A 16269-nucleotide genomic window follows, 5' to 3' on the forward strand; every position below is an offset into this window, starting at 1 on the left:
CCGCCGGCAAATTGTGCAAGGTGTTCTAGATCTAGATGCTATGTTGTGATGCTGTAATCTGTGCAGTATAAAACGTGCGGTAGGGTCTATGTGTAAGGAGAGAGATCTGGAATAAAGTTTAGCGCGCAGTACGGATCGCCAAAGCTTGAAGCGGCATAACGCAGCGATATACGTGCTCGAGAAGTACTGATTTCGCCAACCGAAGCCAAGCTTGAATACTGAAGTTTCACTGCAGAAAAAATGTTTTTATTCACACTGTGGGCGACCTGCTCCTTGATGTACCCTGTAGGTACAGATATATATGCCGACCGAACAGCATACGCTTTATCTACCACAACACCTGTTCGTAATCGCCAGAACGCTACTTTTCTAAAATGTTCGAGTTTCAAATTAACTGTTAAAATATCTGTCGTATTTTCCGTATTTTCCGTGTATTCTTAGGTTTCTTAGGCTTTTTAGCACTTTCTTAGGCTTCTTAAGGCTTCTTTTCTTAGGCTTCTTCAGTTTCTTAGCACGGGTGGAAGATCTGTTTGTGCTACGCATCATTCTAAAGTATGTACTACGGTATATTATATGGGTGTTGATATATTTTTAAAGGGTAGTTTTTAATACGCAGCAAACCCGTCCGTCTTTGCTTCGGTTTTTACTACAAAACATGAAGTACTAACAAAGGGTCCGTTCTCGAAGCTTCGCTTGTCCAGATTCTTAATGCTCACAGTAGACCAGGAATCGGATCGATTTGAATCAGACTGGGGAGAGTATATGTCCACAGAATCCGGCAGACGATCGACGCCGTCTATGGACAAACGGCATCCACCGAAGACATACAGACGCCCATCCTGAGCGAATGCTCCATGACCGATGCGCGCTTTGGGCAGGCTACAAACAGGCCAGCACTGGAATTTCGGGACATCACGACCCAAAGGGTCGATGTCCAGGCGTACGCAGGACTGCATGAGACGGAAGCGGTGCGAGCTGTCCATGGCTGCTTCCCATTCCTGGGTGATGTTAATCGGAGTGTTGTCCATCAGTGGCATGCTGGTTCCGCCCATTATGTAGGCGTGCTCACCCAGTACGCCTGATGCGCAGTGTCGTCTTGATTCCAGTAAAATAACATCGCTAAACGAAATTTCGGTGACAGTATTTAGGCTTTCCACCCGATGGCTGTTGTCGTACCATAGCCTTTCGAGACACAACATCACCCGTGTGTCGGGGTGTGTGGCTGTCATCCAAATCCTCCTAAAACACAAGTGTAATTTACTATTACGAAACTCTAACGAATTGGGGTATTTTTTCGATGTTAAAATTTTTGTCATTTTAAGTAGTTTTGTCATTTTAAGGCTGATCTTGGATATGTTGGTGCCTGTTGCCAAATAAAACAATTCACTATAAAGAAATGCTGTGCTCCGATTATACAAACTCTTATTTCTTACTAACACAAAAGAGACTTTTACTATTTTTACAACGGATTCTGATATACTTCTTACGAAGGGAACATAACGCTCAGTACAGAAAGTCCCTCAGTTCAGTTTGGTTATACATGTGGCTACAGCGCATTTGTTCACGTACAGAGTAGTTCGCCAATTTGCGCATGTCAATTTGCGCAGTTATGCACAAAATAACCGGGTTATGAGAAAAGTCGAAACATCCTTCGGTACAAACAATTCATGATTGTTACGTACTCAGCTAGTTTCGATGCACTCTGTAGCAGCCAGGATGATCCTGGGCGACGTGGAGCCGCTAAGCTGATCTTAAAATCAGAGATCTTCCCTTTTTTCAGATCCCCTACGTCCCAGAAATAAATGCAGTCCATTATTACAACAGGGGTGACGTACCACTGGTGGACTTCGAAGTCCGTTGTTACTGTGTGCCACGTGCCAGTGTCCATATCAAACGACAAAATGACAAACAGACCACATACCGCGTGCTCTGAATTCGTCCGTACTTGACAGAGAATGCGTCGTGATGCCAGTACGAACGAGTTGGGGACATACCGCCGACCATATGGATGGGCCGGCAAACGGAATTTCCGGACGGTACACGAGGTAATATCCAGTAGCTGCAGTCGCACACGAACCAATGCCGAGTTATATTGGAAAAATTGGTGAACGCACAGAATTTTGCCGGGACTGATGTCGCATGGCTCGACGGCAGGTTGGGCCCAGTTACCGCAGTGGCGCAGTAAATCCGCCCGTTCGGCCAACTCGGCATTAGGAATCGCGCCTATCCAGATTTTCAGCAGGGCGTTTTTCAACTGGATAGCCGTTGGTCGGCGGCTGTTGTCCTCCGACAAGCATTTCATGACCAGCTTTGCTATCGCTCGATAGCCAATACTTCTGTCAATAACCGGCACATCATCGCCTTCTATAAGTTTCTTTACGTACTGAAACGGATTTCTAATGAGGCCATCCTGTGTATTAGAAATTCCATAATGCCGATGAACAAAGTCCCGAATTACACACCCCAAACTCCAGATATCAGCAGCCGGTCCCAGTTCGATCTCTTGGTCTTGATACGATCGCCGGATGAACTTGCGTGCCATCTCTGGTGACATATATCTCGGTGTTCCTCTTGCATGCGTGTCGGTGTCCGTGACCGGACGGATGTATTGCAGCTGCAGGTAGTCATCCAAATCGCCAATTAGCAACCTGGGATGACCACCCGTGTACCGCTGTACAAAGATGTTTTGTGGTTTAATATCGCAGTGGATATACTGGCGTTCGTGCAAATACTGCAGACCATCCGCGATCTGCATTCCATAGCACATGATCGCCGAAAAAGAAAAGCTGGTTTTTGTTGTTGTATCTTTTTCCATAAAATCATGCAGCGTACCACCTGTCAAATAATAGCTCTGCGTGACGCAGCTGGAAGTCACAACTAAAGAATAAGTCGTACAATTCGGCTTTTATTTCGAAACTTCAGAGATTCATTTTTTTAATTTTGGGTTTTGGTCACGAAAAGTGAATCTTTCTGCAACACGTTAGCACGAAAATGAGAAATTATGTAATTACGAAAATTATGTAAAATATTAAAAAATGCAGTTTTGAGATATGCAGTTGTACTGACAACTATCTTTTATCAATCTAACAGTTGTAAGCAAAGTGAACCGACGCCCAATGCTCAAAAAATGCAAAACTAATTTAACGAAATCTGTAATTGTTCGAGTGCTATAATGTTGGTTGAACGTAATATTAGCTTAACCGCTGCAGTATTCCATTGTAAACCGCAGCCGGTATAACGCCGAACGTCCTTCCTCCACAATATCGATTCTATAATATCTGACCAAATGGTTATGGTTGAACGCCAGTAATGTCAGCCATTTTTCACGTTGTCGTGTGCCGTTTCTGCTGGTATCAAAGGGTTTAACAGAAGAAAGCGCGGTAATTTTTAGTGCCAAAACATTTTCAAAATCACACGGGTGATCCTTAACCGCTACACGATAAACACTGCCATACGCTCCACAACCAAGGAACTTATTATCTCGCCAGTCCGCCAACTTAAGACATGCTCCCAGTGATTCGACGTCACGTAGATTAGCGGGTACATCCATTGCTGGTTTGGTACGTACACACTAACCCCAAATGCGTAGCTTAGTGGTGATTGCCAAACAGAACTGCAAAAAACAAAACTTCCCTTGTACAGTTGTACTTAATTTCAGTATTCACACAGGATCGGCGGCTTTCGGGTAGCGGCACCATGGAATCCGATTCGATAATTTTCGATTCTAAGACAACCATACTCGCATATATGGGAAAGTTCTTCACCAGTGGAAATTAACAACAGAGATCGCTTGTTATACATGCACGAGTTTGGTCGCTACCAGGCCAGAAGTCAAAGTCCAAAGAAACGTCTTGTACTCGTATTTTTCACCAAAGTATCGTCCTTAGCATTTATCACTGTTGTTAAAGGAAGTACGCTTACGTGCTACACAGTCAAGCTAACTGTGAGCCAACTTAAAAGCGCAAAAGACGGCGTCAGCATGCAGGTAACGCAGTGCACTGTAGCTGAAAGCTTTACTGTAAATGATCGAATGTAGTTTTGACGGGACGTATGTAGCACGTACAGCACCTTGCTGACAGCCTGGAGCCTCGGGCACGGTATGCTGTATAATTGATCGGCATAATATTATGTATACACTACGAATATCATAAAAATGATGATAGAAATAATGGTAGAATCATATTAGTCAGACCCACCAAGACAACGTATAACCATATCCCGACTATTAGTGTATTAAATAACCCGGTAGAAGCTCCTTAAAATTAATGTTTCATCTAGGACAGAATTAATGCTGTTAAACACCGTCGTAATAAATTTATTTGCGGTTATTGGTCTTCTTTTTGTGGTTGCATGAATTACGAAATTAACCATGAATGTGCATGATTGAGTGTCTGTATAAACCATGTACTCGGGAAGATTTTGCTCCGATGAAGTAGTATTCCGTGAATAAAGATCTAGCCAAAACAGGGTAATTATGTGTCTGCCGTCAGACATTCGTATGGGATGAAAATCATTAGAGGTAACCAGCTGTTCTGTTTATTTCTGTCTGTGGTCCGGTAATAAAGTATCTATCACTCTGCCCATAGTCTGGTGGCATAGACTCATATGGTTGTCAGTGACCTCTGTTTTACTTTTGGTTATTCGCTGCTATCCATCCCGAGGGGACGGTGTCACATTACGAGAAAACATCAAAATTTAATCATTTATACATATATTAATACTTCTAATTATAGCATAAAAAAGTTCTAAAAAAGATTAGCAGTGTTACAAGTGATATTTCACATTCAACATAGCAAAAAATGAGCGCTTTACTCCAGGTTTAAATCTCACGCTCCGCAGCTAGCACACCAAAGGGAGACATTGTACGTTTGATGGGTCAACATATGTGCTACTTGGTTAGTAAATTGGTTGCCATTAAAATATAACGGGTCATATCTTTCAGTATTTGCTTCAGATACTTGTTTGACAGCAGCTGACACCTGTTGTACACTAAAGCGATCAAGGTACTGGCATTGTTTCGCTCCCCACAGTCGGTCGGTGGCAAAGGATTTCGGCTTCGTGTCATCCACACGCCATTGGAATACCACGAACTTATCCGGGGATATCTGCATAACCACGAAGTGAAGCCGCGTGGGGCGTGGTCCGGAAGGGCTGGAGATACGCGCGATAGAATAGATAAATGTGTGACCAATTTCATCTCCCATTCCGTCAATGCTTATCGTGTTCCCGCAACGAATCTCTTTTCCCGCACTGTTTCCCATTGATTCCAACAGCGTTGCTAACTGACGGATGAAAAACTGAAAATCGTTTGGTGATCAGTAAATGGTACTAAATAGCGTATGTCCGCGAACTGTTGTGCACGGCAGATGAGCGTTGGGACAGCACAAGAAATTTTCTCACCAGGTGGAATTTTATCGTGAAAGCATCTTCCGCGCTATCAGATTGCAAGTTTTCCGGCTGCTTTTGGCTCACGTCTAAGTAATTTACAACGTTCACCGAGTGAAGGTAATACACAGACAAATAAAAACAAAGACTGTCTGTGAAGTCTGCCACACGGACGGCGTCTCGAAAGAAAGGCTAAAGGCACTGCCGTTGATTAAGCATACGAGTATTGATGACAGCGAGGTGATCAATTATTAAGAGTACACATAATTAATTATACACAAGTTAAGCTCGTAAGTGGTAATGCTACATTAGACGTCGTGCCACGTTAACCGGCCCACGAACGGCCCGATCCAGCATTGCAGTGGAATTTTCATTTATATACACTATACAGTACCTACTGTATCTTGGAGCTGAAAATTTATACCCTGAAGGCAGCAATGCTTGTATGCTTGAGCGATAATATTCCTTCATATTTGTACGATATGCACACTTTGAACTGAGGAACACGTTGTGCTAAGTTTACTTTAGTGGGGAATTTTATAAGTTCCGTTTATTATTACATTGCCCTCTAAGCATCCTACCTTTACGCCCTACCAAAAATCTATATCGTTGGTTTCCAATGTAACCGCACTACCTGCACATTTTCTTACTGGTTTAAAGCTGTGAGCCTCTATTCGGAACCACCCAGCCGTAAACTCAACACTAATACTCGCACTGAAATTCAGCGCATGTATGTTATTTTCATTTACAGCCCTCTCTGGCAAGACGTTCAGCGTCTTGGTTGTGAAGCTCATGGCATTGTTTATAGCGCAACGGTTACGGACCATGCCTACGATTTCGGGAACACGCTGGCATTGAAAATAGCGTCGGTTAAGCCTGTGAAACCCATGGATACTAGTCAAAACGCACGCGACAACGCGAAAAGTGGTAGAAATTACCGGCATTCCACCTCAAGAATTTGGTTTGTTACTACAGAGTCGATATTATGGAGGAAGGCGAATCAGCGTCCTACCGGCTTCGGTTTACAATGGAATACTGCAGCGGCAAAGGTTTAAAATTAGAGCTATAGTCTGTAATCAATATAGAGCAAGTATGCACCGATAATAGCGTCTTTGCAAGTTCTTGCCAGTTTGGAAGGCAAAATATAAGCATCAATAAACTTCGTGTTTTGCCACGTGACAGGATAAAAAAGTACTGTAGCGATTAGTACGTTGTTTTATCTGTACGTACTTTTCCTTTTCCATTCGTGCATTATAATATTATACGAATGCAGTTTCCGAACGAGTATTCTGTATAATATTATAAGTCCGTTTGCCTCGTATATGTAAGTCTGCTTGTGGCAAAACTTTTAGCACTCTCTTTGTCATTCTGATTTTAGCAGCCTTCGGAGTTAGGAATTAAACTACCGTCGGAGATGTTAGATTCTCGTTTGCGTAGATTCGTCGACTTACCTAGGGCACACTGAGGCTATGAGCTCATACTCTGTCGTTAAGTACATTGTAAGGTCGATAGAATAATAGATTATTGCGGTAATTATTCCTAACGTACTCGTCTCTCCGTCACAAGCACTCGTATCGCCCAAGCAGTGAAGATTTTTGAATAAGATCTCTTTATGTTTGGGGCAGGTGCAGAAGCTTATGACTGAGGTCACAGGACACCAATGCCTGCTCGTTTTCGGCAACGATGTACAATGGAATGCAGATTCACGGAGGGCCTGCACGATATGCACGATCGAAACCACATTCACTGCGATAATAAACCAATAAATATCTTTGTATACCGGCACAAACGCGGCCATCACAATTCACAAGCTGATAATCACAAGCTGATTAGCAATTTGGATGACTTTCTGCAGCTGTGATATCACGGTATGTTGGGAAATGAGAACACACACGTGAGAGAAGCATGGCGGCACATGTCGCCGGAAGTCGCACAGAAATTCTTTTGAAGCTTGTATAAACATCAGGACGTCATGTTGGGGCCCGCTGCGGATATCTGGAGTCTGAGCTATATTATCCACGACTTTGTCAAACGACAAACGGTATTATGGAGTTAGTAAGGCATCGGAGGAAATTGAATTTCAATATACAAGAAAGCTCATCGATGGCTATGCGCCGACTGTTGACAGACTTATTACAAATCAATCGTTGGTGAATCTGCTTGTGAGATGCTTGTCGGGGGACAGCTTCGATCGGCCCACCGCCCGTCAGTTAAGGAACGCACTGCTGAAAATCTGGACAGACGTTATTCCTAATTCCGAATTGGCAGAACGTGCAGATTTCTTGCGCTGCTCTGGTAATTAGGCACAGCCCGCTGTCGAGCCATCCGTCATCACACCCGGCAAAATCGGAATTTCGGAATTTCTTCTACGATCGAATCCGTGGGCGGGTTTGTGGAATGCAGGCAAAGATAGTCCATCCCATCCGCCAAAAATGGGATCAGTTTTACCCAGCGCGAGGTACTCGGCCTGGTGCTTGTTGTTGACATAGCCATAGGGCAGGATGGGTAAAGCAGCATGTCCTGCAATGAAAGCAACGAAGATCAAAGGGCACATGTTGCAACGGTAGTATACCTGCAACACGTGCGATATGTATGCATCAGCAATGTACTCTAAAAGGAATGCGCCGCGCACTGGCCTTATATGGGTGCTGTCCGCAGTACCCAACCCAGATCGGTTACCGAAGTAATGGATGTGATCTCATTATTTCGTGAAGTTCCTGATCGATATTTTTGTTCATGCACGTGATTAAGTGCAGAACTGGCTGATGACGTGAAGACACGCACACAGGAGAGAAAGCAAGAAGAATTCATGAAGTCATGGGAAATACCATGGAATTTTCTTACGATCTAGATTGTCGCGGAGAAGAAAGACAGCGAAACCGTTTATTCTGTTGGGTACTGATTGATCGTTGTAGATTATAAGCCATAATTAACAAATTAAGCGCTGGGGAGCGTCGTCGACAAATTGGATCGTCGGCTTCGCGGTGTAGGTTATCGATGGCGGCCAGGTAAACTTTGGCAGTATTTACGCTGGCGCCTTCATCATGTAAGCTGGCGATGAATCGGGCGACTGTGGTAGGATGTGCTGGCAGTGGAATAAGACGGTGTGTGGCGCAGAAGTTGGTAAAGCGCGTTGCGCCGGCACGGTAAGTGGATCGTGTGGATGTTGTGATGTGGGCTTCCAAGAGACGGCTCAGTGATGGGATATCCCGTAGGTTTGTCGAAGATCGTCGAAGATGTTCGGGCACGGCGTTGGATGAGCGGCTGCTAGCGGTGCGAGACGTCGGAAACGGGAAACCTGGAAACGAGATAGTGCATCAGTTATGCCGTTGTCCACACATATGACGTGTTTGAGCGTAAAAGTCATGTTGTTATCCGCGGCTGCAGCCGACATGGGGCCCGACGCAGGCCCATGCTCAAACTCGGACTTGGACTCGGACTTGGACTACTAAAACTTGGACTTGGACTTCACTTGGACTCTAAAACTTGGACTTCACTTGGACTCTAAAATTCGGACTTCACTTGGGCTCTAAAACTCGGACTTCACTTGGACTCTAAAACTCGGACCTTACTTGGACTCTAAAACTTGGACTTTATGACCTGGACTTGGAATTAGGCGTTCCTTATGTTTCTCATGCCTTCTTACGTCTCTTCATGTTTTCTTAGGTTTCTTAGGTTTTTAGGTATTCTTAGGTTTCTTAGGTTTTCTGAGGTTTTCTTAGGTTTCTCAGGTTTCTTAGGTTTTTTAGGTTTCTTAGGCTTCTTGGGTTCCTTAGGTTTTTCAGGTTTCTTAGGTTTCTTAGGTTTTTTAGGTTTTTTAGGTGTTCTTAGGTTTTTAGGTCTCTTAGGTTTCTTAGGTTTCTTAGGTTTCTTAGGTTTCTTAGGTTCCTTAGGTTTCTCAGAATACCAAGGAATACCTAGATAACCTAATAAATGTTAGTAACCTCAGAAACCTAAGAACACCCAACAAACCTAAGAAACCTGAGAAAACATGAAGAAACGTAAGAAGACATGAGAAACGCCTAAATCCAAGTCTAAGTCATAAAGTCCGAGTTTTAGAGTCCAAGCGAAGTCCGAGTTTTAGAGTCCAAGCAAAGTCCGAGTTTTAGAGTCCAATTGAAGTCCAAGTTTTAGAGTCCAAGTGAAGTCCAAGTCCAAGTTTTAGTAGTCCAAGTCCGAGTCCAAGTCCGAGCTTGAGCGCGGGCCTGCGACGCATGAGGTGTAGCACGCCTGGATTGGTGGATTTCAGACTCTCCCACACCAGCGTCGCGCCCTCGACGACGACAAATTGAGCGCTGGGGAGTGAAATCCATAAGTACATGCTAAACCAGGTTATTTGGCTAAAGTGGGTAATTACCGCATCAACGTATCTGGATATCCAGAAACTACATAATTATTGCATGGTGTTCAGCATGCCAAGACCTGCCAGGACCTGGAAATTGGAAAATAAACTCAGCTGCTTCTTGTTGGCCCGACTAGACGCTTCAGAAACAACGCTTTAATACAGCTTTTATATACGTAAAACAAGTCTTGTATTTGCCTGCAATCCGCACTACACTTGGAAAACGATTTTTCTTACCATGTAAACACATTTTGCTGCCGCCTTCTTTTTTCGGGTAATCAGTCTCCTAATGGGCACAATTGCGTTTTACGTGTTCTTTGGTGTAAGAACGACCTGTCTTCCTTCCACTGATTAGGTTTTTACCAACTGAAACTACATTTTAATCTACTTACATGTTTTGTAATTTATTTGTGTTAGAAGTTGTGCAAAGTGCCTCGGAGGCAAAGTGGCTCGGTGGACATTTCCCGCTGCATAAGGAATTAAATTAAATTATACGCTTTGGTCCTTCTGCCGAAAATGACCGTTCTTTATCGAGGAAGATCGTGTAATGGGCGCAGAGGACACTGAACTGCAGAACACGTGCAATATATGTTACACGTTCCACAGTTTATAGATTTTATAGACTTAATTATTTTATTGCGCGATATTGGCAATGCAACATGCACCATGTGCATGCTTTGATGTGATTCCTGATTCCTGTATTTATTTACTGCTTAATATTATCGTAATTAAGATAATACTATTATCTCCGGCATCCCAGTGTGTCCATGCCGGCTACGTAATAACTCATTCTAGACACATACTCGAAAGAGAGGTTATCCGAGGTAACCAAAAGCTCCATCATCGAGAGAAAGCGTTTATCTCCTTTCGTTAATGGTGTACTATTCCCAATTTGACATAAGCCAACAGAGAAAATTCACAATCCATAGGTGTGATATAGTATGCACGATAAAAATTCCGACTGCCGAGAAAACTTTCTATACAGCCTTAGTAACAAAGTCTACGTACCTCGTAGTGTGGAACAAGGACAGTGTTACATACAGTTTAATGAGTTTTTGCAGCCTAAAACGCTCAATTATCAGCTAGGGGCGACGCAGTCCAAGAACTCGACTTCTTTAGCTTGAAACAACCGTTAAATTGTCTGCTGCTGGATGGCCGTCTGTACGTGCTCGGTGGATACCGTCTGTCCGTGGACACTGGGCAGTAACGTCCGTCTGCCTTTTACGTGTACTACACTCTTCGGACTCCGAATCCAGTCCCTGGTCGATTGTGAACATTACGAATGTGGACAAAGTGTGCTTTGAGAACGCTCCTTTTGTAATACTACTCTGTACAGTACAAGTACATGTTATGTATTACAAGCGTAACCAGAGACTGAACGCTCAAACCGCCAGACAAAACGTCAATTTATAGCTTAATATTTTTCCGTTCGACAACGACAATAATCAGAATTTAGCTTAAGAAGATGCCATCCTAGAAAATAACCGATTTTCCGGGCCATGTTCAAAGACATTGACAAACCGGTTTTAGATTACGGAGAAGATTACAATAAACGAAAACAAACTCTGATAACATAATTGCTAACAACTGGATCTGCGGTAATGGAAATCCTGTAAAAAAATAACGAGATATTGAAAAAATTAATAAAAAACAGGTCACAAGCTGTGGTGCAATTTTACATTGTGTGCATCAACCAAGAAACCAGTTGCCTTCCTGCTTCGGGAAGCCGGCACTCCCAGGCATAAAACTACCCAGTTTCCTTAAAGGTCGCACGCTCGCGATGAGTCCAAACGGAGTGTAGTAGAAGCGCGGTAATGGTAGCGGACTAGAAGACACTGTGGCTTCGGAATTTCCCCTGACACGGGCCACTTTGGCGGATTTGTGGATCGTCGGCAAAGATTGTCCATTCCATTCGCCATATATCGGGTCGGTTAAATCAAGCGGAAGGTACGCGGACTGCTGAATTTTCTGGACATTGCGTGGGATTGGAAACGCAGCATTTCCAGCAATGAAAGCAAGGAAAAGCAGAAGCCACATTGTGACGGTGACCTGTAGTAGAAATACGTATTCCCGGCGCTTACTACTGTATGTATGTAGCAGTAATGTACGTGCAGATCGAATGCGCTGATTTTATATAAGGCAGTGTCCGCAGTGACCAACCCAGATTGATTATCCAAATATCCAAGTTTCCTGAAATTCCTGATCGATATTTTTGTTACCTGATCAAGTGCAAATCATCAACTGTGTAATCAATTGCAAAATTGGCTGATGGTGCGAGCCTACCTATACAGCACCGCGGCAAGAATTTATTTAAGCCATGGGAAACAGCATGGGACTTTCTTGTGGTGTTGAATGTCGCGGACAACCGAAACAGCAGTTCCGTTTATTTTGTTTAATACTGACCGGTTGTTGCAGATCATGCGCCGTAATCAATTCGACAGATTTTACGTTGGGAAAACGTAATCCATAAGTGTAGGCCAAACCGTGCCGTGTTCTTTTTTAGCATGGTATTACAGCTGTTGACTGCAGTTGGCGGTTCGTAAAACAACAGCTGATTTCAATCATCATTACACCATACATACTGTACATGCTCGTCTCAGAGACGGGGAACCCTGTGATAGCGAGCAGTACAGATACATACCCTAGCCTTCGTATAATACTGTAATACATTAAATAATTTTATGAATTTATGGAGTATCGAGACTCACAGCAAAGCTGCCAAGAAAGTCAACATTGAGCACTAATCATTCCCAATCAGCCAGTCTAAAAGCTAAAAAGCGTCCTCGTTATCCCATTGATTATTCCGAGGACAGACACTGCACTTCCGCGTTGCATCCGATATTGATACCCTGACGCAACAACGCTCCCGACCAAGAGCTACCGCTACATTCGCAAATTTTCCTTGACAAATCTTTTGTTAGCGGTCCAAAGGTTCCCGTGGTTTCAAATGGCAGAGATTGTACTACGTATCGATGCGCGAGACTTCCACAACTTCCGATTCTCTCTTACTTCCGCTGCACTTATTGGAACAAGTAAACAAATTGTAGTTCATGGGCATTTGCACTATTATATAGTAGAATGCAGCCACTGAGGCCACAGTTATGTTGAAAACTTTAATGCTATAATTTTGTCAGTAGCTTAACTAGCGTTAATAACCAGTAGTAAATTATCGAAAGCCCCATGTCGTTCGTGTGATAGAAGTTGTGTATCACATTTCTGCTGGTTAACCATCACAGAAGTTAATATGCCTAAGCTAGCAGATTGAGAATTCTCAGTCAGATAAACTTCCTGACTGGTAAGAAAATCTTGCGGACAGCCTAAATATGAACAGCCACCGGAGTGGTGTGCAACCAGCGCAGTTGCACATGCAAAGATGCAACTTGTAATGTTCACTGGCGTTTTGCCATTGACAAAACGCCAGTCCAAACGAATTTGTAACTGCCAGTCCAGGACAGAGGGAAAACAGGAAACTGCTTAAGTGAACCGGTATGTACGCCCTGCGCACATGACAGGAGTTCGGGCGAGCAAATCTGCTGGAGAAGTAAGAAAAGCTTTGCCGGAATGGGCGAAACTTTTAGGAGCACGTTCATCTATTCCACTGAGTGCACTTCTTCCAACGGGACCATTCTTCACGCGCCACCATTTCTTGGTTATGCGGATATTCGAGGTTGTGCGGATATTATCGTCGGTTTTCAGTGGTATGTGGGTGGGATGGCACTAGCAAAGGTATGGGCAAGCTGCGAGCGATACAGTGAAAAGCTTTGCTCCTTTAGAGCGCAACAAGTCTCGGCATGCTGTAGGGCAGATAGCTTCAGGTAATACGTAACCCAGTACATTCTAACCAGAATCATTTTACTAACCAAGTAGCACCTGTATGAGTGTCGTAGCAGAGATATCATCTAATTCGTTGAGCTAAACTACTCTATGGCTGCTGCCATATGATCGAGCAAAACCAAGGCGATGGCGTTTTGGAAAGTTTGCACCGCATGTTGCACACTTTAGTTTTTGTGAGAATAATCCTGAGCGCTTTCGTGAAATATAAGAAAGGCAAAATTAATTTATAATTTCCTAGGAACGCCAAAACTTGAAGCGGTCATATACCTACGTCATCTGTACTTCGCTATTTCTTATATTCCGGTCCCTTTGAGTGACCGGAATATATCGTTTCATGCGTTTCATGTGTTTCATGTATTTCGGGCTTTGTCGTTCTTCTCCAGCCATCGACCTTTAACGCCCAAGTGATTGTCGACAAGGGCGTTTAGTATACAGACACAACCCGTGCTCCATACGTCCGTTTTTCTACCAGGCCGCGTTGTTGCTGTTCCGCCTGGATAACATACTTTGCCATTTCTGTTAATATATACGGTACAGTACAGATATATAATAAACGTTGGGGATCCTTGCTAGTGGTATAACAATGTTCCATGAAAACACTGGTGTCCAGATCTGCGATGTACAAATGATACTGCTGTTTGCTTTTTTTTACGCAGAAGCACGTTACCTGGTTTCACATCGCTGTGAACGATTCCACGTTCATGGAGAAATGCTAGACCGCTTGCTATTTGCTTTTCGAAGTTAGTCATTTGGCTTAGCAAGAGGTTTTGGCGTCTTTCACTTAAATCTTTCGCAACCAACCCAGGTCACGATCTAGTATGCAAAAAAACCATGAATAAATTTTGTAAGCGAAGCTTTGAGAGCGCGCTCTTTGTCAGCACTAAGCATTTTGTTGTGTTTAAACACACTTGACCTTTGTCCATTCGACAACGATTTGACAAAAATTACTATTAATTTATCCCACGAAAGTATTATTATAAAAATTACGTATGCTTTATGTGTTACGTACTTGCTTTATTATATTTCCCTTTGGCAAAACAGCCGATTTTCCCGAGCCCTGATCAAAAAGGTTGACAAATCAGAGTGGAAAAACATTTCAAAAACTTTGCTTGTCTTAGAGTGCCTCGGTGTTTGTGATGTCACCGTTTTAGGTTACGAAGAAGACATGTAGAAACTGTATTCAGGTTACGAAGTTACTGCAGTACATGTAGAAACATTGATAATAAATATGACAACTGGATCTGCGATTACAGAAATAAAAATATGACAAAATATTAAAAAGATTGCAATAAACAAAACAGGAACATCGCAATTCTGGCACAACTTGCACATTCATCGCATTAACCAAGGAACCAGTTGCCTTCCGACTTCAGGGAACCGGCATCCCAAGGCATAAGACTGCCCAGGGTCCTTAAGGGTCGCACGCTCGCGATGATTCCAAATGGGGTGTAATAAAAGCGCGGTACAGCTGACGGAGTAAAAGACAAAGTAGACCGGCAATCTCCCCTGACACTGGCCCCGTGGGCGGGTTTGTGGATCGTGGGCAACGATGGTCCATTCCAGCCGCCAAATATCGGCTCGGTTTTATCCAGCGCTAGGTATTTGGACTGTTGAAGTTTCATGACATATAAAGGGATTGGTAAGGCTGCATTCACAGCAAGAAAAAAAACAAAAAGCAGAAGCCACATGTTGACACGTAGTTGAAGTACGTATTTCCGCAACGCTTACATTATTTGTATTACGTAAAATTTTGCGTGTCCACTGGCTTTATATAGCGGGTGTTGTAAGCAACACGGAACCCAGGTCGATAACTTAAACATGTAAGTTTCCTAAAATTTTTGTTCGATATTTTCGTTATCGCACATGATCAAGTGCAAAATTGGCTGATGACGCGAGCATACATATAGAGCATCGCGGCAAGAAGGATCATTTAAGCCATGACAAATACTATGGGATTTTCTTGTGATCTGGAATGCCGCGGACAACCGAGACAGTGGAATCCCGTAATTTGTTGAGTACTGATTGCTAGTTACAGATTATATACGACACAACACATAATCAACACAACAAATTTTGCGCATGTCTTCACTGAGTATTTAATTTTAGTATGTATCTGTATACAGTATGTAACATATGACATGCTAAATGTTTGCAACGTGGTAGGAAATTGGCGGGACGTGAATCACCACCTTTTAAAAATGCCTGAAGAACTGAATTGTGAATATTTCCCAGTACATAGCTACAAGTAGCCTCTGCGTAACAACACTGTACCCTGAACGACAAAAAAAGAAAACAGTGGCTCTATTGTTTTAATTACGCAAAATGCCCCAGCTGTTAAAAACAAAAATGTGTTAAAATTTCGATTTATGTTGTTTTGGGACCTGCTGCAAGCTTTCCGTTTGGTGCTCATGCCCAGCGTGCCGGAAATGATACCGCAATCTGCTACCCGAGTAAATTCCGAAAATCAAAAGAGACCGCTTGAGAATCTTTATGGAACCGGTATGACAAATCTATTTCTTTTAAATGACACAGTGGGAAAAATAATTTCTTTTAGCTTTGAGAACGTTTGGTCCTTACGTTTCTGCGGAGACTGAATATGCTGATAGAATACTTTGGGAGATTGTGCCGGATACGCCGACATTCCGGCATTGTACGTATTGTGGAGAAATCGACTACACGGAGAAAGAAAGCGTTGGTGTATTTAATAC

At 43.2% G+C, this 16269-nt stretch overlaps 1 protein-coding gene and 1 long non-coding RNA gene across 7 annotated transcripts; one reads left to right on the forward strand and one right to left on the reverse strand.

The window, feature by feature from the left end:
* Positions 1-605: 605 nt before the first annotated feature.
* On the reverse strand, positions 606-3974 carry LOC129590010 (uncharacterized). The gene is made up of 4 exons (XM_055484965.1): positions 3740-3974; positions 3202-3613; positions 1683-2835; positions 606-1239 (listed from the first exon to the last, which is right to left on the reverse strand). The coding sequence occupies exons 2-4, from the start codon at positions 3548-3550 to the stop codon at positions 606-608; spliced, it is 2136 nt and encodes a 711-aa protein (XP_055340940.1). The 5' UTR covers positions 3551-3613; positions 3740-3974.
* A 1678-nt stretch (positions 3975-5652) lies between these two features.
* LOC129589924 (uncharacterized) lies at positions 5653-10192 on the forward strand. Of its 6 annotated transcripts, none has more exons than XR_008690669.1 (5): positions 5653-6115; positions 6194-6434; positions 7011-8531; positions 8601-9734; positions 9797-10192. It is a non-coding gene; the product is annotated as an uncharacterized LOC129589924 (long non-coding RNA). The 6 variants fall into 6 exon arrangements; XR_008690667.1 differs by having other exon boundaries at positions 8601-9730; XR_008690671.1 differs by having other exon boundaries at positions 5655-6115; positions 7011-8393; positions 8465-8531; positions 8601-10192.
* The last annotated feature ends 6077 nt before the right edge of the window (positions 10193-16269 follow it).

This window comes from Paramacrobiotus metropolitanus, unplaced genomic scaffold (assembly GCF_019649055.1).
Source record: "Paramacrobiotus metropolitanus isolate TYO unplaced genomic scaffold, Prichtersi_v1.0 Parri_scaffold0000038, whole genome shotgun sequence".
Taxonomy (NCBI): Eukaryota; Metazoa; Tardigrada; class Eutardigrada; order Parachela; family Macrobiotidae; genus Paramacrobiotus; species Paramacrobiotus metropolitanus.